The sequence below is a fragment of the Sus scrofa genome, chromosome 1, assembly GCF_000003025.6.
Source record: "Sus scrofa isolate TJ Tabasco breed Duroc chromosome 1, Sscrofa11.1, whole genome shotgun sequence".
Classification (NCBI taxonomy): domain Eukaryota; kingdom Metazoa; phylum Chordata; class Mammalia; order Artiodactyla; family Suidae; genus Sus; species Sus scrofa.
Genome location: NC_010443.5, coordinates 242296823 through 242322015, shown reverse-complemented (window position 1 = coordinate 242322015; position 25193 = coordinate 242296823). Strand labels below are relative to the sequence as shown.

Below are 25193 nucleotides of genomic sequence, written 5' to 3'. Positions count from 1 at the left end.
ACACTAAATGATTCTGACTTGCTAAGGAAAGCTGTAAATCCTCAGAAATCACATTAACTCAGAAGTGGTCACAAGGACACAACAAAATTCAGCACTAAGGCATCTTTGTTTTTCACTCACCATAAACCAGGTACTGGTGTGCCCCAAATTCCAAATTCCAACAGAGCTGAGGATGAGACCATGGGAGTCATTCCCCCTAGTCTTGACTCAGATAGGCCAGAGCAGTTACTTTGGGATTGAAACCTATAATTTGTTTAGTAGGTTCAATAAAAGTTAGAGAAAACATGTCTCAAAAGAAAAACAATACTTTCTTGTGAGGAAACTGCAGTTAAGAGTGATTCTGTGTGATATTTTATATAACATGACTTTTATACCCTCTAGGTGATAGACTTACAGTGAACTTCAGTGTTATGAAGCAAACCCTTAAATGTACATGACAGACAAGGAATAAAGTCAAAATAGGAGTTCCCTTGTGGCACAGTGGGTTAAGGGTCCAGCACTATCGCCACAGCAGCCCAGGTTGCTGCTGTGGTATGGGTTCAGTCCCTGGCCCGGGAACTTCCACATGCTGTGGGCACAGCTAAAAAACAAAACAAAACAAAATAATAAAGTCAAAATGAAAATACTACGTTTTGGTTTATATTTTTAATTTATGAAAACTTGTTCAAGCGAGTTCATACATACCACAAATACATACTCAGCAAGCTGGATATTCATGCTCCTATCACTATTTTGCACTGGGCCTATTTCTCTAACCTATGAGCCAGAAACAGGCCACCAGAAACTCTGAAAGCCTCTGAATCCATCAAGTGCAGGAGACAGAGCTGCACTTACCTTCTCTGTCTATTCTGTAGAAGAATTTGAGACTAGGTTCCACACCAAGTGTCTACAGATGTTGCATTGTTCTGCCTCAAAGAAAGAAAAGGGGAAGCAACCCAACAAATGGTTTTATTTCAGTTGTTTACAATCTAACATGTTTAAAATTTCAAAAACACAGAAGAGTAAAATGAGTAGAAAAATCTGTGTTGTCTGAAACTTTAAAAATAGAGAATGTTGAAAAGAAAATTTCTTACATTAATTGGGGATGTGTGATTTTGCAGCCTATAATAAAGAATTTTTTTTTTTTTTTTTTTTGGCCACACTCACAGCACACGTAAGTTCAAGAGCCAGGGATTAAACCTGTGCCACAGCAATGACAACACAGGATCCTTACTCTGTTACACCATCAGGGAACTCCATACAGACATTTTTTATGTCATGAAAACAGGGAGAAAAGAGAAAAAGTTATGAATGTGGAACTGAGGAATGCTCTAAATAGAGGAAGAAATATTGAGAAACAGAAGAAACACAAAGGGGGAAATCCTAGTACCAAGAAAGCAGTGTAAGTTACAATGAACCTCTGGGAACATGAAACTGCTCCAAGTCTACCATGATAAAGACCTGACCAAGTTATAATGTCTCGTACATCAAAATTCTAATGTACCTTTGTGGGAAGTGTTTCACAGCATATCAAGTCTGGTTATATAATAGGCTAGTAAGCAAATGTACTTTACAAAAACTCCTTGACAGTGATAATTGCAGAAAAATATCTTAGTTCAATCAATATCTGCTCTGCATGAGGTCAGAAAAAAAACCAAAAGCATGTAACTTCTTAACATTCTACTTATCCTAGAAACCTGTCTATCATAAGAAGGGTTATAGTGTTCATCGTGGCACAGTGAAAATGAATCTGACTGGGAACCATGAGGTTGCAGGTTCGATCCCTGGCCTCGCTCACTGGGTTAAGGATCTGGCATTGCCGTGAGCTATGGTGTAGGCCGCAGATGCGGCTCAGATTTGGCATTGCTGTGGCCAGCAGCTGTAGCTCCGATTAGACCCCTAGCCTGGAAACCTCCACATGCAGCAGGGGTGGCCCTAAAAAGCAAAAAAAGAAAACAAAGAAGAAGGATTATTATATCAAATTCATGCCATATTGTTTGTATTTATTAGTCATAAAACTATTTATAAATAGGACACTGACATCAAACTTTATAATAACTTCTTTTTAAAATTCAAATTTATTACAGCTTAAAGGAAATATGTTATTAAGCATCCAAGCTCTTTCTAAACTGTAACATCTTTAAAAAATTATTCCTTTCAAAGTATTGTTCAAAGTTGTATACGCTTTAGTTTTCAATATAAAAAGATAGTGAAGAGATCAACAATTCACAATTTTATGTATTCATGCAGAGTGAAGAGGAAATGATTCTGAGTCAAATTCCCAAACCCAAATAGCTGAGTAACTGAGATAAATATTTTAAAGCTGATTTGTATGTTTGTGTGTTCATTACAATTTTTAAGCATCCAAAACTGATCTGAAAGCTGACTGTTGTTCAAACTCTTTAAATTCCACAATTCCATCATTTCTTCTACGAACCAGAAGATTTAAACATACCCAAGCGCAAAACCAGAATGAGCATTTCTCTCTTTAGCCATCATATCTACTTCTGGATTGGCTAGATCTACAGCTAACAAGTAAGGGGATGGATTTGGGCTTCCTCCAAAAGCAGCTATGATGAACTCCTAAGAACACTGTTTTGGATAGACGGGCCCTGAGGGGTTCCCTCTGGAAATCAGAAACATCTGAGGTCATTTCCAAGCACTGCACCAGGGGTGACTTTAGAAAGACCTCTTGAAGACAGCCACATTTGCAAGCTTCACACTGCTCAAAACACTGTTGCTCCAGTCCATCAGAGATCTGAATCAGAAAAAAACTGGAAAAGAATTTTCCAAGAAATGTCTTCAGACTCAACACAAACCCACAGTCTGGTTTTACTCCTTGACAAAAACATGTCACCCAAACATTTATTTTTCATTCCTGATCCTAAGAAAAGCTTCTGAAGACCACCGTTATTGTGTGTCCCACTTAGGTCTTCACTGCTTGGAGCTCAGGGTTTTTTCAGATGTAATTATTTTGATTCTGTTTTTTGAAGAACAAGTTTTGTTTTCTCTGGAAATGGTTCCTGTTCCCCCAGAATGTGTAACATTTCCTTCATCTTCACAACAGTCCTCTGAGATAGGCAGGACAGGCGAACTCTCTCCATTTTATCAGTGAGCCCGTTGGCAGATGACCTGCCAAGTGGCTCCCTCTAAGCAAAGGTGTGATGCCAGAATCAGGTGCTCAAGTCCAGAACTTCAATGTTTTTATGCAAAAGCATCAAAAGGGGATGTGAAATAGGGATGTAATCCACATGTGAGTTATCACCCTTCAAGCTTGGCCACAATATTTGCCTTGACCAAAAATCAAAAGTCCACTTGGAAATAAATGGCCATAAATTTACCTTTCATTTTTTGCAGACTACCAAGCACCTAACTGGCCCTCGCTAGGAAAACTATTTTTCTGGTGGACATGGGAAAGGAACTTTAAAATCCACAGCTGCCATGAGAGTGACCTAAGAGAAAAAGCTGTTAAAATCGCATAAGCCCTGGGGGAGAGAGAGAAAAAAAAAAAAAAAGAAAGAATTCCCCAGGAAGTCACAAGGAAATGTATTTATTATCTGTACTATCTTTATGATTTTAAACCTAAGAAATGAAACAGCCATACCACACGTGTTTTCCTATATGGCATATACATGTACACGAGTACACTATTTAAACAGAACTGGTGATTAAAGAGACAATTATATTTAATTTCTCTTTAGAATTACTGTTTTAAATCTAGCAAAAGAGATTCGTCATCCTCTACTTTCACCTGGGGTTTAAAAGTAACTTTTAAAGGCTCGGGGGTGGAGGCTTCCCCACCGCCTCGGGGAGCATGCGCAGGGCTCGCCTCCTCGCGGTCCGTTTCACTGAGCACCTCGGTGTAGAGCGGGCTGACGGGACCTGGAGACTCGCTCCTGGCAATGATGTCCACACCCATCTCCCTGATCTCCTCCCGACCTTCGGCCACAGCTCGGTCTTTAGTCTTCGACCTAAGGCTACGCATCTTAAAAGTTTCCCTCGAGGGTGCTGCGTTAGAAATAGATTTCTTAAACCTTTCCCCTGACTGTTTCAGCCTCTCCCCCGACTGCCTTAACCTCTCCCCCGACTGCCGCAGCCGCTCTCTCCTCTCTGGGGTCACTATTCTGGTCCTAATCCTATTCACTTTCTTGTCAAAATTCTGCCGTGTCTTCTGCATGTTTTCTTTGGAAAACGCCTTTTTGAGATTATCAATGCGCTCCTTGCCTGACTTTCTAAGCCTGGCAGATCTGCTCTCTTCAACATAATATTCTTCGTCTGAAGACAGATCAACTGGGGGATCCAAGACATCGTCCTCCTCCTCTGGACTCTCGGTCAGGCTTCTGTCTTTCACAACAGACAGGGACGTGGGACACTGAACCTCCTCCTGAAGGAGAGAGAAAGCCAGCTAAGCGTTAGCAGGTGTTCATAGACCTCCCCGCCACGCCTTTTTCAGTGTCCTCTGCGGGCTGTTTACATTCCGCTTGCTCCTTCAATGGGGTTATTTCTCAGGGTTTCTTTTTCTCAGCACGCACCCCCCCACCCCCGCCCAAGCTCACCCTGAGCAACCTTATCCACTGCTCTGCCTTGAGATCCAATTGTAAGCAGACTCGCAAATATTTTATCTTCACCTCCCCCTTTTCTCTAAGATGAAGACCCATTTCTAAGCACCAGACTTCTCCACCTAGATGTAACATAACACCATAGCACCTCTCACTTAACATGTCCAAAAACCAAGACCCAGCCACCACCCTTTCCTGGAATGCTCAGCACCAATAGCGAGAAATTTCAGAACTACCATCCAAAATATTCCCTCCTCTCATTCTATATTCAGCTGGTCACCAAGCACTGTGGATAACACTGCTTAATAACTAATCACTCTTCTGTTCCCTCCCCTCCTTCTTCCAGTCTCTCCCAACATCTTAATTCAGGCCCTATAACCTCAGACTTGAATTTGTACAGAACTTGTACCTCTAAAACATCATCTAAGCAGTTCCTGAGAAATGTTTATAAAACATGGCTCTGATCACATCCTTTCTCTACTTTCAAAGTTTGGGAGCACATCAATACTCAAAGGATAAGGCACAAATCCTTTAGTATGACTAGAAGTCTCTTCAGTTTGAGCTAAACCTATGTTCTCACTCCTCCAGTCCAGCCACACAACCACCCAGAGCTTCTCAAACTCAAACTGTTTTCACCAGTCCATGCCTTTGAATATATATGGGTTTTGCTAACTTAAATACTTTACCTCTTCTCAGCTTTGTGAACGAAATCTTCCAAGAGTCAATTCAAATACTCTCAACTTCCCCAAGAGACCAATTCTGTCTCCATTTTATACCCAAATGACTTTGATATACCTCTACTTATAACATTTACCAGTTTGAACTGAATTAGAACTCTACTCATTTGTGTCTCCCTGAGGTCTTCACTAAATAACAGGTCCCATGAAAGCAGAGATTTTACCTTACTTATGTTTAATGCCCAGCATCTAGCAGAGCATCTTGTACACAATTGGTATACTCAGTAAATGACTGTTGGAACAATAGGAAGTATATGCCTCATTCAACAAATAGTTACGAAGCATCTACCATGCACCAGTCAATATTCTAGGAACTGAGAACCTCCTGGGAATAAAACAAAGTAAAAGAACCTGTGGGGTCTTTTGTGTTGTCCTTTTTGTTTTTTCTTTTTGTTTTTGGCTTTTTAGGGCTGCACCAGCAGCAGAAGTTCCCAGGCTAGGGGTTGAATCTGAGCTATAGCTGCCTGCCTACACCACAGCCACAGCAACGCCAGATCCAAGCTGCATCTGCGACCTATACCACAGCTCATGGCAATGCCAGATCCTTAACCCACTGAGCAAGGCCAGGGATTGAACCCGTATCCTCATGGATACTAGTTGGGTTCGTTACTGCTGGGCCACAATGGGAACTTCAGAACCTGTATTCCTAAACAGAGAAATAAACAATGCTTACACAGTATGTTGGATGGTGATAAGTGTGAAGGTAAAAAATAAAGCAGAGACGGGGGACACACAGTGACAGGGAAGGGTGCTCAGAAAGGCCTCATTCATAAGGTGACATTCAAGCCTAGACATGAAGGTAATGCATGCATCTAAGAGGAAAGGAGAACCAACAACGAGGACAGTGTGGCTGAAGCAGAGTCATCAAGGGGCAAAAGGAGGAGGAAAGAGGGTAAAAGGTATCGGGAGGGCCGGCGAGCTCATGTAGGGCTTGGTATCCAATAATAAGGACCATGGCTCTTATCTGAGTGTGATAGGAAGCGTTCTGAAAAGTTCTGAGGAGGACAGTGACATGCTTTGACCCATGTTGCAAAAGGACCACCTGTTGAAACTAGGCTGCTGAGGGGCAAGATAAGAAGCAGGAAGCACAGTTAAAGACCACTGAGGTCATTCAAGTTGAGAGATGGATCAGGGTGTTGGCAGAGGTAGTGGTGAGAAGTGGTCTGATTCCAGATCCATTTCGAAGGTGGGAACCAACAGGATCTGCTGCTAGATTTAGATGTGGAGAGTATCAAGGATGAATCTCAGGTACATGGCCTGAGCAGCTCAAGGACAGATTTGCCATTAGCTGAGAAGGGGAAGACAGGAGGAAGCCGAGACTAAACCTGCTGACTTAAGAGATGCCCACTGTACATCCAAACAGAGAGGTCCAGGAGGCAGCTCAACCTGGAATATAAGCCTAAAATTCAGGAGGGAGGTCTGGACAAGAGACAGAAATTTAAGATTCATTAACTTAGAGATGAAACTAAAAATCATGAGACCAGGTGAAAGAAATCACCCAGAGTGAAAGGGTCTACACTCAATTGATTATTCATGAATCCTTGGAATCAAGGTATGTTTCAGAAATCACAACAGTTCAGATTTGGGGGAAATAATATATACTATTCCCAGTGAGCTCTTGGGAAGAAATATTTTTGTGGCAAAAAAAAAAAAAAAACCATGAAGACTCACTCACTCTAAGGTGGGATAAAGAATATATACAGTCTTACGCTACCTGAGCTCGGGTTTTTGCCATCAAGTGAGTTCAGGTTAAGCTAGGTCTTGCTGTCAAATAAGTTACAGCAAAAAAATTTTATTTTTAGACATTTTTAAATTTTGGTGATAGATAAATGGATTTTGGACCTGAAGAAGAGATTTTTTTAAAAAGAAAAGAAAAAGGAGAAATTTCAGCCAGTAGGCAGGAGGAAATCCAAGACAGTGTCACCCCCAAAATCAAACGGGAAAGATGTTTCAAGAAGAGAAGGAGGGGCTAATATGCCAAATGTGTCAAAAGAATAAGGATGAGAATTGGATTTGGGAACACGGCAGACACTGGCAACCTTGAGAACTCAGCCCAGAAACAAAGCAGCTGAAGGACTCCAACTCACTATTTAGGGATTATTTCTAAAACTAAACAAGAAAAACTTGAAAAATCAAGAGATTTTTAAGTGAACCATGAATGAAAATGTATCAGAGAAACTGGGCTCCTACTTCAGATCCAGATTAAACCTGTTCACCAAAAAAGTTTACTATGTAAGAAATATACTGACACATATTCCAAAAGCCATCAGGCTGATAGTCAAGAAGGTATTCCCGGAACTCTTTTTCTCTGGATACTAATTTAAAATTAAATTCTTTGGCTACAGGATCGGAGAGTCTAGGAGCTTAAAAAAAAATAAGTCAGGCTATCTCATAGCTCTCTGATGAATCAGTTGGAAGCAGCAACATTATCCGTCTCCTTTCCTGACACCTGCTACAGGGAGTAGCTTCGGAAGCACTGAGTGGGTTGGTATGGCCTGAGTAAGTATAATTAGAAAAGGAGCCAACAAGTGATTACTCTTGGGTAAGGAGAAACCCCTCACAACCCTGCTATGAAGGAAGAAATCCACTATAGTTCAACTCAGGAACACCCTTCCTTCACCTGCACAAGTTCTACAAAATCAGTTTTCAAAACAAAACAAAACAGACGTAGAGTCAGAGAAAGTACTTATGTGAATCTATTTGTTGCGGCTCCTATGGTAGGAGATACCAGGAGTTACAGGTGAATCAATCACAAAAATTGATTATAGGGGAGTTCCCGTCGTGGTGCAGTGGTTAACAAATCTGACTAGGAACCATGAGGTTGCAGGTTCGATCCCTGCCCTTGCTCAGTGGGTTAACAATCCAGCGTTGCCTCGAGCTGTGGTGTAGGTCGCAGAAGTGGCTTGGATCTGGCGTTGCTGTGGCTCTGGCATAGGCTGGCAGCTACAGCTCGGAATAGACCCCTAGCCTGGGAACCTCCATATGCCGCGGGAGTGGCTCAAGAAATGGCAAAAAGACAAAAAAAAAAAAAAAAAATTGATTATAGGGTTGAATTATAGCTCATTTCCAAATACAATTATTACATATCTTTCCATGTAAACATCTAGGTAAAAAGATGATTTTTGTAACAAAATAAGAACCTTGAGTCTGAGTGTGGTGGCCTTGATTATCAAAGTAATATAGGTAGGAGAATTTTAAGTATTTAGAAGTCTGGGACTTATCATTAGAGAATGGCCAAATACCTCATTTGGGAAGCACAAGGCATGTGGTTAATAAGAAAAATTGTTAGATGATACAGCAAGCCTCCTGGCTTTCATGGTAAGAAAGTCATCAAGGTGAAAGCATGTTCAAAGAGGAATCTTAATTGTATGATAAAGAGCAGATAACCATGGAGATAAAGTACCAATAAAGACTGCCACCAAAAGATCTATCAAGGGAAAACTCTTTGAGGAAAAAATTAAATGGAAATAAAAAGTATACTATAGCTGAATTACTCAGCTTCAAGTTAATTTTAGTTGAAGGCACAATCTCAATATAACCATTTATACATATTAACTATGAGAATGAATTACAAGAATTTTAACGGCTAAGAAAAATCCATGTGACTGCTGTATACAGCGTTCTAACATCTAATGAATCATCGAATCCATTAGTATTTGCCTTTAACTTTTCTTTACAATCTCTTCCACCACAGGAAATAGCAAATGCTTACTGACAAAGTGCTGCTTACTCTGAACAATTTAACTTCACAGACTCTTCATAGTCTTGTGCCTCTCACTCACTTTTTTCATATCATCTTCTGTTCATTCAAGTAACTGTAGGGGCTCAAGTTTCAGGGAGGAAACAGGTGAAGAGAGAAACAACTTTACAAAAAAAAAAAGAACTATGTCAAGAGACAAACAAAAGGCAATTACTACTTTTCAGAAACTTCTCTGCTTTATTTATTAGCCTTGGTAATTTTTTTTTTTTTTTTTTTTTTTGGTCTTTTTACCTCTTTCTAGTGCCACACCTGCGGCATATGGAGGTTCCCAGGCTAAGGGTCTAATCGGAGCTGTAGCCACCAGCCTACACCACAGCCACAGCAATGCCAGGTCCTTAACCCACTGAGCAAGGGCAGGGATCGAACCCGCAACCTCATGGTTCCTAGTTGGATTTGTTAACCACTGTGCCACGACGGAACTCCATAGCCTTGGTAAATCTTAATTAGAACCTGGTCTACTCTTCACACAAAGGTTCTCAGGAGAAATGCTGGATACCAAGAATGTTTCCTGTCATGTCTCATGCACAGGGAGGGTGAAATATACCATTACCGTTAATGTCCTTGGAAAGCAACTTCAAGAATGAATACCACATCCTTCAGTACGAAATCTACATCCCCATTATAGACAAGAACACTGAGACTGCTTTCTGAGAGTAAGATGACTTTTTTTTTCCCCCAAAAAAATTTAAGTCTAAAGAAGGGCTTCCAGGGACCTGACAGGAGAGGGAAAAGGTAAAGATGTTTAGAGGGCATAGTCTAACGTGTCTGCCTTTGAAATAAGCAACCCTTCTCTTTCCTCTGATTCTTCCTCCTAAATAACCAACAGGCTCTTAAAAACAAATTCAAGATAACACTCCTCCATTGCAGTGTTACCTTAAACGTCAACAGTGGGCTACGGAAAACTGACTGAAGTATAAAGAAAGTCCTGGGGAGTTACGGACGACATCCTTGGTATCTTACAAATACCTGCCTGCAATCCAACTGTGTTCCTATTTCACGTTGTTTTCATTTTTCTAGGTTTTTTTCTATGCATACAGGCATACATCCATTTTAAAATACCGTGTGATAACACTGCATATATGCACGAGTGAACAGCGCCACACACATTCCTGATTTTACGCTTACAACAAAGCCTTTGACGTGAAATTCTGGGGCCAAAATGTATGTGAATTTTTAAGGTTCTTCACACATACTACCAAAACCACCCTCCAGCAATGTTCCCATTAATACTGCTACCTGCAGAATATGAAAATGCTCATTATCTCCTACTCTTAAAATCTGAGAGTATGTTTCAGTAACTGCAAATATTTAAATAGGTGAAAGTGGACTTTTGCTCATTTATTTTGTCTTTTGTAAACTGATTGATAATGACTTTCCAATTTTCTACCATGAAGAAAAGTTCAACTTTTCCCTTTCAATTTGTGAGTTTTTAAATATATTATAGATAGTAGGTATTTGCCATGGATGTGTTCCTATTTCAAAAAATACGGGTGTCAAATGCAGAGTAAGGAACTTCTTAGCTCAATATACAGTGCCACACAAAAACTATCACTTTAAATTAGCTAAGTAAAAAAACTTTACCATCAAATATAAGAAATTATTTATGTGACTCCTACATGTATATAACTATAAATAATAATAAAGAAGAACTATCTGTTCAGTGTTTTTCTTACCACTATGGCTTACACATTATTATATGTAAAAATTCCAAAAGACAAATCTACATCATGAAAAGTTTACATTTCGTTGTTTAGGGCTTTCCGGGCTCTCCATAATAAAGAACTATAGGTCCTCGGTTTCTTGTTTCATACAACAAAGAGGTGTTTTTAATTAGAGGCTTCTTTGACACCTTCTAGTTCTATCTTCTCAAAGGATACGAGAGAGCATCATGCTAATATGGCTAATACGCCAAAAGAGGCTTACCAATATTAAGTTTCAAAGGCAAGAAATAGACTCAGCTAGACCCACAGTTCACATTTCACGAAATGGTTGAGAAGCTCAAAGCACTGACATGACAGTACACCGGTGAACACAGACATGGTTTTACCCTGAGCTCTCTGATGACACAGAATCCCACCACACACGTATACACAACAGTTACAACGTGACACTGGAAACTGTGACCTCTCGGCAATTGAAGGATGCACATGATGGCAGTAATCAAGCTAAGCTCAGGTGCAAGCTCACCTGGAATATTACCACACGGAATTTGTTCTTCTTTATTATCTCCTCTTGCTTGGCTTCAACTTTTTTCACGTGAGTTTGTTGCTTTTCCACGCGGGCCTTCACGTCTTTAATGTGAGCACTGACCTTTCGGGTTTTCTCAAACAACTTGTTAATGACATAGCTTGTGTTGCCGTGTGACTGTGAAAACTTCAGCAGGTCAATCTGGACGGACTTTATGGCATTTTCCATCTCTCTGTGTCTCTCCTCTATCCTCTTCTGGCTTGCCTGCACACTGTCCACAATGGCAGCCACTTTGTCCAGGACAGTCACAATGGTAAGAGCGGCGTCTTGGTCTTCATCTTCTGTAACATGCGACAGGCGGTTCTGCTGGATTTTATCAGCATTTGAAGCAGACCCATTATGTTCCATTTTATTTGTTTCTCAGTGAAAGACGTTCTTACCAAAATCAATTCTGGCACTAAGAGCAAAAAGTTAGCTTGATAACAGGCAACAGGGTTGTTTAAAGGGTTGGAAACCCCACCCCTGGAGACTGGTCAAGTATCTGTAACTACAAATACCCATACGTGACTCTTCTGCAATATGAACCCTTGCAAAGCACTGGGTGCTGTTCCAACATGCTTACTGACTGACTAAGGGACTCAAATAAGACTGTGTGGGTAGAGAGGAAAGCTTGTTTAAAAGAAAGTTCCCTAAGGCCACCATGTTACTAATATTACGCCTAGAAGCCAAATAACCAAAAAAGCAAACTCTTAGTACTGGGTGAAGTTTTGCCTTTAGACAATTTCCAGCAGTTTTTGTAAAAGCAAATGGGAATTTTGAACTGATATCTACTTTTTCTATTAATTTCACACATTAAATGTACTGATATATTGATATGAAAGAATGCAGTAAATAAACACACCAAAACAGAAGCCATATAGTGAAAACATTATATTATAACATGCTTTTCCAAACCAAATATTAAAATTAATATTTAATTTTGAACATATTTTTTAATTCTACATGCATACTTCTGAATACCTAAACTACATGTTAAACAGCTGAATACATTCTATTCACACTTCAGATCTTTAAACACCAACAATCTATTAATACAGCTATTACTACAGGACAAATTTGGATAGAGGTCTTAGATGATTTTTAAGCTCACTTGAAGAGCACCAATCATTAACAATCATTTTTGCATTTTATTCACAAACACTGATACAATTGGTTTATTTATGTTAAAACAAGTATTTTCTTTAAAAATGAATGTGTATTAAAGTAGTTTAAATGATAGAGTAGGCTTTATTCCAATCTGTTTGTTAATGACTATTTTCACAACATCTAAATCTACTTTTCAGTGATCTGTTCCATCATTGCTACCAGACACTTTTTAAAATTAATTCAGAATTATTTTTCCAAAGAGAGAAATAATCAAATTCCAGCCCATACATCTTATAAATAATTTACATCTAACACACACAGCTTTACAGTTCATGCGATAGGCAGTGTCTAAAAAATCAGTTAATAAATCTCAAAAACATTTAAATGTCTAAACACAGTGTCTTCTAGATTTTTTTTTTTGTAAGAAAAGTAATCTGTAAACATCTTTTACCTTTAGTTCATGCTTGGTCATTTGCTGTGGTCACTGTGGAAGAAGTGGGTATGACTTTATAACCATTTGTGAAGTGGTCCATCTTTGCAAAAATATTACATTCCATGGGTAAAGAGCAAGTCTTAGAATTACCATGTGGTACAAATTTGTGAAATCAATTTCTGTATTTAAAAACATAAAACAAAGACTACTAAACAGTCCAAAACTGCTGTAGCTATATATTCTAAATACGAGCCAACAGTACTACACTAAAAATGTCCAAAAATAAGGCCTCTGAAATAAATATTTCCATTCTTTAAAAAAAGACATAATAAATGTACATCACATGGTCAGTGTACATATAAAAGTCATCGGATTAAACCATTCTGGATGACGTATCTGAAGTAAAATGACCTAAGTTTTGCTTCTGTCTTCGTCCTCTATTGTTTTTAGGGCATTTTCTGTTAAGAAAAAGAAAAAAAGAAAAAGGTCATTTTGCCTAGGATATTTCAAATGTTTCCAGAGGTAACACACACTTCACACAGAAAGCCGTATTACATGTGATCACATGAAAGGGAAAGAGATGCTATTTTATGACAGACCAACAAGTCAGATTGCTATCTGCCCTACAAAGCTGGGAGGCAAGAGGGTTATACATACAGTGCAGGTATGAACACAAACAAAACATTCCCAGGGTCCCCCTGCTGCATATGCACCCCTGAAAGGAACCCTACCCTTCTAGCCTGACAACTCCCAAGCCACAGTGACTGCTAACACATGAACTTGCGACAGGAGAAAGGATCCTGGACTATGTACTTTTCCCTGAGCATGATGACACTCCCAAAATGACAAGGACAGCTTAGATAAAGGAAAAATCACAAAGAAATGTGCTTATTAACCCCAGATCAGAATACACAGGAAATGCTTTGTGATTTTAGACAATGACTCAGGAGAATCTGTTTCATACCCTGCTTGGGCAAACCACAGAACCTGGTACAGAACTGCCCTGCTGGGGATAAGGGATATTCTTGGCTCTGCTCTCATTGTTCTGTAACTGCTCTTGTGCCTGCCTGCTAGGATGCAAACGTACTAGCTCTTTCTGTGCACAAAGTACTATGCTACACAATGTGAAATAAAGGGACCGGAACAAATTCCAGTAATTCTGAGTTTGGGCTCTGATAGAAGCTAGCTGGGCAACCTCATTTTCCTATAAATAAAATATTAAAGAGTTGGACTGACCTCTAAAATCTCTGCCAACAAGGAATTTATAATCTAAGGGAAAGAAAGTTTTGAGACTATGAGGACTTCTACTGTAAAGTTCTAGGTTTTTATTCAATTCAAAGAACACTACTTTGTCTTGACTTCAAAGCCTTGATGGTAACTTCCATTTTACATATTGCTTTTTACAAAATTTATCTTACTCATCCTCATAAAAACACTCTGAAGTAGACAGTGCTGGAATCATCTCCATTTCTTGACTGGGGACACTGGCTGAGAGGTCAAGCAACCCTCTTTAACTGTCACTAACTCACCACGATGCTGGACAAGTTCCAACTTCCTGGGGCCACTGTTTTTTCTTCATACAATAAAAGGGTTTGGCTAAGATGATGTTCAACATGAAAGATGATTCCAAGCATAAAAGAAGAAAACTTTATTCATGCAGTCTTGATAAGAGAGTCAATGGGAACATCCTTTTAAAGGACGATTCCTTACATGTAACAGCCACCACAGGAGACGTGAACAGCTGTTCCATAATGTTCTACGTGGGAGAGGCACTCCTTAAAAATTCAGTGCAGATAAGTCCAAGTACATGATTATAATATTCTAAATCCAAGAGAGCAGAACATTCTAGGGAAGAAAAAACCATAATAAAAAGGCCTCAGGAAGAGATCCTTGATAAATTCAATGAGATGACCCTTCAGTCATGAGACAGTGGGCAGTGAAGACACTGTAACACAGTTAAAAATAAATATATGGCGATATCTACATGTCTGTGAAGGCAACGAATGGATTGGGGTCTAAGTTGGAAGGTACTAACCTGAAAACTTCCTGCCAGGTAATTTTAATGTAGTAGTTGAGGATTAACCAAAGCAAAGAACTAGACAAAGGCTGGATAGGGTTTGTAAAAAGGCTTAACTATCTCTGTCATTTTGGGTATAGTACTTCCCTTCCCAGGGCTCCAGTTTCCTCACTTCTCTAGAATGAAAGGGTTGGACTCAAACTAACTTCCTGCTGACTCTAACACCCTTTGATCTTAAAGATGGCACTATCACTGGGTCTCAAAATCTCCTACCTTAATCATATTACTTTCTTTCACCTTCCAAATCGTCTTTTACTCCACTCTGCCTTTACTCTAATAATGTCCTGAGTGGTCTCTCCCAACCTCACATGTTCTCTCACATGTTCTCTCCTTCAATGAATTTTTTAGATGACACTCAGATTAATGCTCGTGAAAAATGGTTCATACTAAGTCCCTCCCCTGTTCAAAAACCCTGAACTGCTACAAAATTAAGTTGGAAGCTTGCTCCCATGCTATGTCGTACTGGCAAACATACTTCTCAAGATGACTCAACATGGACCCTCCTCTTGATGGTTCAGAGGAAAGAGGAATAGTTTAGGAATCAGGCAGCACTGAATCCAAGTCCAGGTGCTTCTACTTACTAGCTGGGCAAATTACTTACCCTCTGAGCCTATGTTAAATAGCCAGAGGCAGCCCTGCTATTACATAGTGGGTTTTTCCTATCTTCTCTTTCTGTTGTCATTGTTTTTTATAACATTATGTCCCTACTTTAATCTATTGCCCAGTTTCATACTCAGTAGTCTTGCCTAAAGGCAGATCATCTGTTCTATAGAATAAAGTCCACTGGCTTTAACACCTAAATTTTATGAAAAATATCTGTTCCTCAGGGAACTTTTTTTTTTTTCTCATTTCTAGATTTATCATTCCAGCTCCAGATGGCTGAGACCACTGAAGGTCTGGCTTCTATCCAGACTTTGGATAGAAGAGCCATAAATCTATTAAGGCCTGCCAATATGCAATTTGATATGTTCCAACCCTCTGCCCAGAATAAATGCAGAAAAGCAAGGAGATGATGTATAAGAGACTCTGAACCAAACCTTAGAGAAGGTAGGAAGAGGCAAGCAAGAAGAAAAGACATCAGACTGGGAAGCAAGAAAATAAGAACTTTATTTGCTGTGACTTCTCTCAGGTCCAGTTCAGTCCTGACATATTTATTTTCACTTAGAGGGCAAATACCCATTTTAAGACAACTACACTCCAAGTATGTCCTTTAATTTGTGGTTATGAAAAACTCTGATGGCTTTAGTGATGACAGAGAATTTTAAAGCTTCTCTAGTTATGCCTGTATTCCAGACAATGAAGTCATGTTAAGATAATGATATAAGAAGAACAGTTTTCTTCAACCTCTGATTTCTTCCTTTTTTATTATATTTACTCTGGATAAAGTATACTCTCAGGGCATAAAACCTATTCAGCTCTACAGAACTTAAAAAGTTTCTGCATGGCTCCTCTGGGCATCTACACACCATTCTGCTACCATCGCTGCCCCTGAAGGCAGTACTTAGAATAAGCACACGGTTCTAAGACCCTGAAATTCCTTTATGCCACTGAATATCCTCATGCTTCCTCTGCCTACAGTTCAGGTCTACCTTGTAACTCTGGGAATGAGTTCCTGACCAAATTCTAAAACAGCAAGATGAGGAGAGGTCAGACCTACACGGTAACTTTAGGGAACTGATCCTAGGACTGCTTCCTAATAGACTGGTGGGCGTAAAGTCCGTATCATTTTGAGCGCTTCACGGTTCTTCTTTAATGTAACAGCCACCCACCTCTAATCGAAAGCTGGTGTTCCTCAGGCCATCACCTACCTTGTTATGCACATGACAATTGCTACTATAATGGCAATCTGTACAGCTCCAATAATTGCTGCAATAAGAACGTGAGTGAGCTTTTGCCTACTTGGCACTACATAGAGAATACTAAAGTCTGTCTTTTCACAGTGCTGTCCAGTGTAACCAGATTCACACCTGCAAACAGGGGGAAAAAAAAAAAAAAGGATACCTATGAGAAGTACAGATTTCAACAATTCCAGGTTTTAAAATTAAAACACACGAAAGAATGATAAACAGAAATGACAAATCAGGTACTCTCCCACCATCTGAAAGAAACAAACATTGTCATTATTGTGCTTCCTTCTACTCTTTTTGATAGGTCTACCTTACACTGTGCTTCTTTTGTCATCTTTATAGCACATTAATTTTAAAGCTGCTAAGTAGTCTTTATTACCACCATTTAAAAACAGACACATAATATTCCATTAAATGACTATAATATAGCCAACTTATTTATTCCCTGCTCTTAGACATATCAGTTGCTTTCCATTTTTCACAACTACGAATTGTGATAGATAATATGGTGAATCCACACTTTTTTCCCCCTATATTTAGTGTAATTCCTTAGGCTAGACACTTGGAAATGGGATTTACTACATAAATAGGTACAAACATTTACAGTTCTCTGAACATAACACCAAATTATATTCAAGACACTTTTCAGTGTATATAATTATTTAAGATATGGGGAGGGAGGTGAAAATAAGTTATTAATGACAGAAACAGAGCCAAGCAGTCAAGTAGGTGTTAATCTTAGAAATTGTCTGAATTCTAATTAAAAGTAAATAAAAAGGCAACAACATCAGCTGGTGATAATAATTTGACAGGGGAAAACATTCAAGATACTTAACAGAAAATTCACATTTTTTTAGTTGACAGAAGCGAAATGTGTAAATTAGCCAGCCTTCAGTTAGAACTGATTAATAAAACATCTGAAGTCTAAGGATAGGATAGAGTATTTATTAATGTCCCACACTTCATTACAAAAAAGTAATTTTTAGTGAAGCACACATAGCAAGAAAGAAACCTGGGAGCAGGGGAAACAGGGGCAGCCAGGGATGACGTAAGTCCACCAGTCTATCCCTGAGGTTCCAAGCACCAGCCTGAGGGTTTCACAATGGGTTCTAAGCTCCTTAGCAGAGAAAAAAAAAACAACAGTATGGTAGATATACAGATTACAGAACACAAGTGAAAGCCCAGAAAAACACCCATACATCTATGTTCAATTGATTTTTGACCAGGATGCTAAGACAATTTGGTGGGAAAAGAAGAGTCTCTCCAACAATGGTGCTAATACAACTGAACATCCCTGTACAAAAAGAATGAGGTTGGACCTCTTCCTCACAATGTACATGAAAATAAACTCAACGGTCAGAAATCTCAAAGTTAACAGCTACATCTATAAAAGTCTCGGGAGAAGAAGAAAAGTAAGTATTCATGACCTTAGATGAGACAACAGTTTCTTGATATGACATCAAAAGCATAAGCAAGAACCACAAAAACGTTAAATTGGGCTAAATCAAAATTAAATGTTTTGTACATAAGGACACTATCAGGACAGTGAAAAGACAACCCACAGGAGAAAATTTTTGCCAATGATATGTCTGAGAAAAGACTTGTATCTAGACTATATTAAAAAACTACAACTCATTAATAAAAAGACAAAAATATTACAAAATAGCAAAAAAAAAAAAAAAAAAAAAAAAAAAAAAAAAAAAAAAAAAAAAAAAAAAAAAAAAAAAAAAAAAAAAAAAAAAAAAAAAAAAAAAAAAAAAAAAAAAAAAAAAAAAAAAAAAAAAAGACAAAAATATTACAAAATGAGCAAAAGATCTGAATAGACATTTCTCCAAACAAGACAGATAAATGACAAATAAATGTTAACATCATTAGTCATCATGGAAATGCAAATCAAAACCACATTAAGATACTTCACACCCACTAGGATGACTAGATTCAAAAAGTCAGATTCTAGTAAGTGTTGCCAAGGACGCTTTAGGGAATGTAAATGATGAGGCCACTCTTGAAAACAGTCTGGCAGTTCCTCAAAGAGTTAAACACGGAGTTAGCATTTAGCCCAGCAATTCCACTCCTAGGCATTTACCCAAGTGAAATTAAAACATATGTCCACACAAAACTTACAAAAAATTATTCAGGGCAGGATTATTCATAATAGTAAAAAAAAAAAGCTGGAAACAATCCAAATATCCATCAACTAACCAGTAAGTGGATTAAAAAATGCGGCACTAGCCATCCAATGAAATACCATTCACAAAAGGGAACAAAATACTGACATATGCCCCAATATTAGGCTAAGTGGAAGAAGACAAACACAGAAGATGCATATTATATGAATCCATTTAAATGAAATGTCCAGAATAGATAAATCTATAAAGACAAAATAGATTAGTGATGGCCTAGAGCTGAGGAAGATGGGGAGATTTGGGAGTAATAATTGAAGAGTACAGAGTTTCCTCTGAGGGTGATGATATGTTGCAAGATTGTGGTGACTGCACAACTCAGAGAATATATTAAAAACAATTGGATGAAGGAAAGGAGAGGAGAGTTCAAGAAGTGGGGAGGGGAGAGGAAGGGAGAAGAAAAGGAAAAGAGATAATTGACACAAAATACAATCTCACAAAATAAAATAAAATCACCTGTTCAAAAGAGTCACAATTACTAGACAAGTACATGTAAAAGAATGAGATTAGAAGAGTTTCTCACACCATACACAAAAATAAACTCAAAACAGATCAAGCCTAAATGTAAGACCTGAAACTGTAAAACTCCTAGAAGATAACACAGGCAGAACATAAATCGCAGCAATACTTTTTTGGATCAGTCTCCCAAGGCAAAAGAAATAAAAAGCAAAAATGAATTAAATGGGACCTAATTAAACTTAAAAGCTTTTGCAGAGCAAATGAAACCACTGACAAAATGAAAAGACAATCTAGTGAATGGGAAAAAATATTTGCAAATGATATGACTAACAGTTTAACATCCAAAATATATAAACAGCTCATATAATTCAATATCAAAAAAAAAATAAATGACCCAGAGTTCTCTGGTGGCTCAGTGGGTTAAGGATCCACACTTGTCACTGCTGTGGTGAGGGTTTGATCCCTGGCACAGGAACTTCTGCATGCCATGGGCGTGGCCAAAAAAACCCTCAGGAGTTCCCATTGTAGCTCAGTGGTAAAAAACCTAACTAATATCCATGAGGACATGGGTTCAATCCCTAGCCCCAATCAGTGGGTTAAGGATCTGCCATTGCCATGAGCTGTGGTGTAGGTCACAGATGCAGCTCAGATCCCCCACGCTGTGGCTGTGATGTATGCCAGCAGCTGTAGCTCTGATTAGACCCCTAGCCTGGGGTGTGGCCCTAAAAAGACAAAACAAAACAAAACAAAAAACCAACCCAATCAAAAAAATGGGCAGAAGAACTGAAGAAACATTTTTCCAAAGAAGACATACAGCTGGCTAACAGGCACATGAAAAGATGCTCAACATCACTATTTATCAGGAAAGTGCAAATCAAAATAACAATGAGGTATCACCTCACACCTGTCAAAATGGCTATCATCAAAAAGTCTACAAATAATATATGTTGGCGAGGATGTGGAGAAAGGGAACCTTGTGTGTACACTGTTGGTGGGAATGTAAATTGGTGCAGCCACTATAGAAAATAGTATGGAGGTTCCTCAAAAAACTAAAAACAGAAGTACCATATGATCCGGCAATTCCCCTCCTGGGTATTTATCTGGAAAGAACAAAAACACTAATTCAAAAAGGTGCCAATATTCAAAGGTTCTGTTTACACTGGCCAAGATATGGATGCAACCTAAGTGTCCATCAACAGATGAATGGATAAATAAGAGTGGCATATGTATGTATGTATGTATGTACGTGTGTATGTACACACACACACACACACACACACACACACACACACACACACACGGGAGCATTCCTCAACCACAAAAAAAAGAATGAAATTCTGCCATTTGTGGCAACATGGATGGACCCCAAGAATATTGTATGATATCACTTATTTGTGGAATCCAAAAAAACAAATGAATGTATATAGCAAAACAGAACAGTCACAGATATAGAGAACAAACTAGTGGTACCAGTGGGGAAAAGGAAGAGAGGAGGAACAAGATGGGATATGGGGTTGTGAGATACAGACTCCTGTGTACAGTACTCATAAGCAACAAGGACATATTATATAGCACAGGGAATTATAGCCATTATCTCATAACTTTTAATGAAATATCTACAAAAACACTGAGTCACTATGTAGTTGAAACTAATATAATATTGTAAATCAATTATACTTCAATTTTTAAAAAAACCACAGTTACTATTGTTACTAAATTTAAAGGGAACTTTATTTCATTAGTTTTCATTTAAAGAGGGTACCTTCTAATACAGAGAACATCATTCTCAACAATACAGCTGCAATAAATTCAGTAATATAATGAAGTCTCATAGGATTTTGAAAATAATGTCTTTCACAGTAGGCTAATGGCCAAAAGTCAAAGCTCAGGGAAATAAAAATAGTTCCACAGGGAACTATAACAATATCCCAGACATACAGCCCTCTGATAGTTTAGTTTAATCCAAAGATTAAAAACCAGAATATCAAAAAGAATATAGAGACCATTTATCATTCAGGTAATCCTCCCTGAACATTATTTTCTGCACCTGACTTTTAGGTTATACTCTCCAAATACCTGGAGTAGTAACTTCTAGGTTAGTACTACTTCTGCTGCTGATTAAAGGCAGGTGCAGGCATTTGGCCCTCTACTGTCTGTCCATTCATCCCACACCCTCCACAGTAGTCTCATTCACTCCCATGGCCTCACGTGCTGATTCATTCACTCATCCATTTAACATGCTGACTGAGCACCCAACAGGTGCCAAGTACTGTCCTGGGCATTTGGCGACACATCAGTGAACAAAGATCTCCGGCCTGTTTACCCCCTAGCCAGGGAGGGAGGGTCAATAAACATGATAATCAAATTAAGGGAGTATGTTAGATGGTGACAAGAACTACACAAAGAGAAGAGAGAGAATTAAAGGGACATTATAAGATCCAGCTATAGAGGATGGCAGGACTGCAACTTTAAGTGAGGTGGTCAAAGTAGGTTTATCTAAGAGGCTTGTGAGTAAGTCAGGGAGTTTGCCATGTGGACAAGTGGGAGGAGAACATAACAGGCAAAGAAGAGCCAGTGCAAAGGCCCTGAGGTGGGAGCATGAGTGCACAGCATGTTCGACGAATAGAAAGCGTGGTTGGAGTGGGCCAGGTGAGGGGAAGCAGGGGACCAAGACAAAGAGGTAGAAGGGCCCACCTGTGCAGGGTTCCTGCACTCAGAAGATGGAGGAAACGTGGGATGGGCATTAGTGGAGGAAGGACATGGACTTTTATTTTAAAAGTCTCACTCTGGCACTGTGTTGAATACAGACTGTAGGACACAATCAGAAAGGCTACTGTGATAATGCCAGAGAGAAAAAATGGTGGCCAGGACTAGGAATAACAGTGACAATGGTGACAAGTGATCAAATTCTGGATATTCTCTGAAATAGAGCTAACAGGACTCCTCACCTGACTAAACTTATGAGACAGAGAGAAAGAGAAGTCAAAGATGTGTCAAAGGTGTTTTGTCTAAAGATAGGGGTCGACATCAACAGTGATGGAGAAGGTTATAGGTGGAACAGGTTTAAGGGAGGGGAGACTGATCTGGAGATCAGCTTAGGTCCTGGTGAGCTTGAGGTACCAGACATTCAGGTGAAAATGGTATGGAGACAGCAGGATCCGTGAGCCCCACATTGAGGAGAACGGTCTGGGAGTCATCGGCATGAGCCGATGAGGCTAGATGCAAACAGTCACATAAAGCCCTGAGGCTAGATGCAAACAGTAAGAGGACTGGGACTGGACCTTAGTGGCATGCCAGCAATGAGAGCTCAGGAAGGAAAAGAGGACCCAGGCAAGAAGGCTGAAAGAGATGGCCAGTGAGGCAGAAGAAAACCAAGAGAGAGTGTAACTCACCCCTGGAGCCAAGTGAAGAATGCCGACTATCACACAGGAGGTCAAATGCCACGGATTGCTCAAAGGTAATTTAAGACTAAGAACTGACTATTGAGTTTAACAAGAACAGTCTCAGTGAAGCATGGAGGTAAAATCTTATTGGGGAGGATTCATGAGACACGGGAAGTGAGAAACTGGAGACAGACTATAGACAACAGTTTGAGTTTGTCTACAAAGGAGTGGACAGAAATGGGATAGTAGCTGGTAGAAGCGAGAATGACAAATGGCTTTCATTTCAAGACAAGAGAAATAAAAATAGATTTGTTACTATATATAAATATACATAAACAAGGATATATGATATGGAGAAAACGCAGTGATGGTAAAAAGCCTGTTCTCTTCATACTGCCAGTTTTCTCAGGGAACTTGGGAACGAGATCACTGGCTGAAAGCGAGGATAGAGAGGAGGCGCTGACACTCTGAGGAGGGGTCATGGAGGAAAGGGGAAGAATGAATGGACAGCAGTTGCAGAGGGACTTCCTGGCTGCACGCAGGTCCATGGAGTAAAGGTCGGAGAGCCCACCTAGCCTGGGGAGCGTAGGTATGCAGCAGGTGGGAAGCTGGAAAGAACCAGGATTATGGTTTTGTCAAGTGAGTATATGATGAAACAGGAGAGGCGCTATAAGGATTGACCACGGAATTTAAGCAGGGTAAGGAGGCAATGAGGACATGCAGGGTGAGGGACATTAAAAAGGTGAGCAATCAATAAATTAGAGGCCTACTGGGGCGGGAGAACTGCTGAGTAGGAATCAGAAGAGATAGTCTAAAGACGGATGATTCCCAAACGTATGTCTTCAATGTGCATGGGTCATGAGTTCTAAAACCTAAGAATACCCAGCAGCCTGAGCCTGCCAGACATCCACTAGAAACTACCCCACAGGCACTGAGGACCAAGCATTATTAGGCTCAATACATCAAGTCCTCCCAAAACTCCCCCTTCTCCTCTCATTCCCTATCCCCACTCAATTCTGCCTCAGCCAGAAACCTGGAAGACTCCCTTGACTCTTCTTCCCATGACCCTCCACCAACGCCCACATTCCCACCCTCATAGCAAACTGGTCACCAAAAACCTATGGATTCAACTACTGTATTTTCTACTGCGACTCATCAACTCACCTCAGTCCCAGTACAACTCCTTTACTTAGTTCAGGCTCTCACTCCTCACTAATATACACTCACCTAATGTTCAGGCTTCGAATCCATTTTCCACCAAACCGCCAAGGTGGCTTTCAGATTTGATCACATCTTTCTTACTTAAATCCTCGGAAGCCTTCTCACTGCCCTTAAGGACAATCTCCTGGGATGGCACAAATGTTCCTATAAGACTCGTGCCTCCTCCCATAATACCACCCCCTACTCTCTGCTTCAGGTTGAAGTGGCTTGTATTTCCGTGTAGGATAGCGTTTTTCATACTATATTTTAATTGTTCCATCAGATTATATGTTTTTTTGAAGGCTGGATCCCTGTCATATTTGTGTCAGGTACAATTTGGTAAAAAGTAGACAGTATATAAACAAATAAATTAATGGTGGGATAATGCTAAAAGATTTTAACTCAACAAAGGGTGTTCATCCTACATATTTACTGCTACCCAAACACATGTATCTACTAGTGGAAGTATATGTAATGCTACACCGTGGCTCTTGTGGACATGATAGATGCTTAGACAAAATAAAAAGATAAACTGATTTTGGAGTTATAAATATGCAGAAAAGAAACTCTTTAGCATTTAAGAAACACCTCTAGTCGGGAGGAGAGGGAAAAGTTGGTTGTTCTCAAATGTATTCAAAAAATAGTTACTGAGTGGCTACTGGGAGAGGTCCTATGCTAGGCACCAGGGAGAGAGTAGTTAGCAAAACAGAAGCCCTAAACCAAGGGTGCATATAATCTAATAATATCAATTGCTATTTATTAAATACATATTATGTTCCAGGCATCGTGCTAAGAACTTTGCCTATATTATCTCATTTATTTTTTATTTATTTATTTATTTATTTGCTCTTTAGAGCCACACCTGCCCCATATGGAAGTTCCCTGGCTAGAGGTCGACTCTGAGCTGCAGCTTCCAGCTGCTAGCCACAGCCACGGCCACAGCCACGCAGGATCCGAGCCACGTCTGCAACCTACAGCACAGCTCACGGCAATGCCAGATACTTAACCCACTGAGCGAGGCCAGGGATCAAACCCGCATCCTCATGTTTATTAGTCAAGTTCATTACAAATAAGCCACAATGAGAACTCCTATCTCATTTAATCTTAACAACACTAAGCAACTGATCTCATTATTATTAATTATTTTACAAATAAGGAAAATGAGGCATAGAAATTATAGGTAACTTCGAAAGGGCATAGCCAAAAATTGGCCAACCTGGTATATCTGATTCCAAAGCCTTTA

The 25193-nt window shown here is 39.4% G+C and overlaps 2 protein-coding genes across 3 annotated transcripts in view; both read right to left on the bottom strand.

Annotated features, from left to right (window-relative positions):
• CAVIN4 (caveolae associated protein 4) lies at window positions 2039–11999 on the bottom strand. The gene is made up of 2 exons (XM_021066698.1): window positions 11223–11999; window positions 2039–4363 (listed from the first exon to the last, which is right to left on the bottom strand). Exons 1-2 carry the CDS (start codon window positions 11628–11630, stop codon window positions 3683–3685), a joined length of 1089 nt encoding a protein of 362 aa, XP_020922357.1. The 5' UTR covers window positions 11631–11999; the 3' UTR covers window positions 2039–3682.
• TMEFF1 (transmembrane protein with EGF like and two follistatin like domains 1) overlaps window positions 12138–25193 on the bottom strand; it is a 94924-nt gene continuing 81868 nt past the window's right edge. For both annotated transcript variants that reach the window (XM_005660298.3, XM_013993712.2), the window contains exons 9-10: window positions 16687–16845; window positions 12138–13259 (exon numbers count right to left, since the gene is read on the bottom strand). In XM_005660298.3, coding sequence (XP_005660355.1) covers window positions 13175–13259; window positions 16687–16845 — 244 coding nt within the window. In that variant the 3' untranslated portion in view covers window positions 12138–13174. The remainder of the gene's footprint in view (window positions 13260–16686; window positions 16846–25193) is intronic.

Excerpts from the sequence above, each read along its gene's own strand:
- CAVIN4 (XM_021066698.1), bottom strand. The coding sequence starts at position 11,630 with ATGGAACATAATGGGTCTGCTTCAAATGCTGATAAAATCCAGCAGAAC. Across the intron at positions 4,364-11,222 it reads TCCGTGTGGTAATATTCCAG|GAGGAGGTTCAGTGTCCCAC; the intron begins GTGAGCTTGCAC and ends TCTCTCCTTCAG.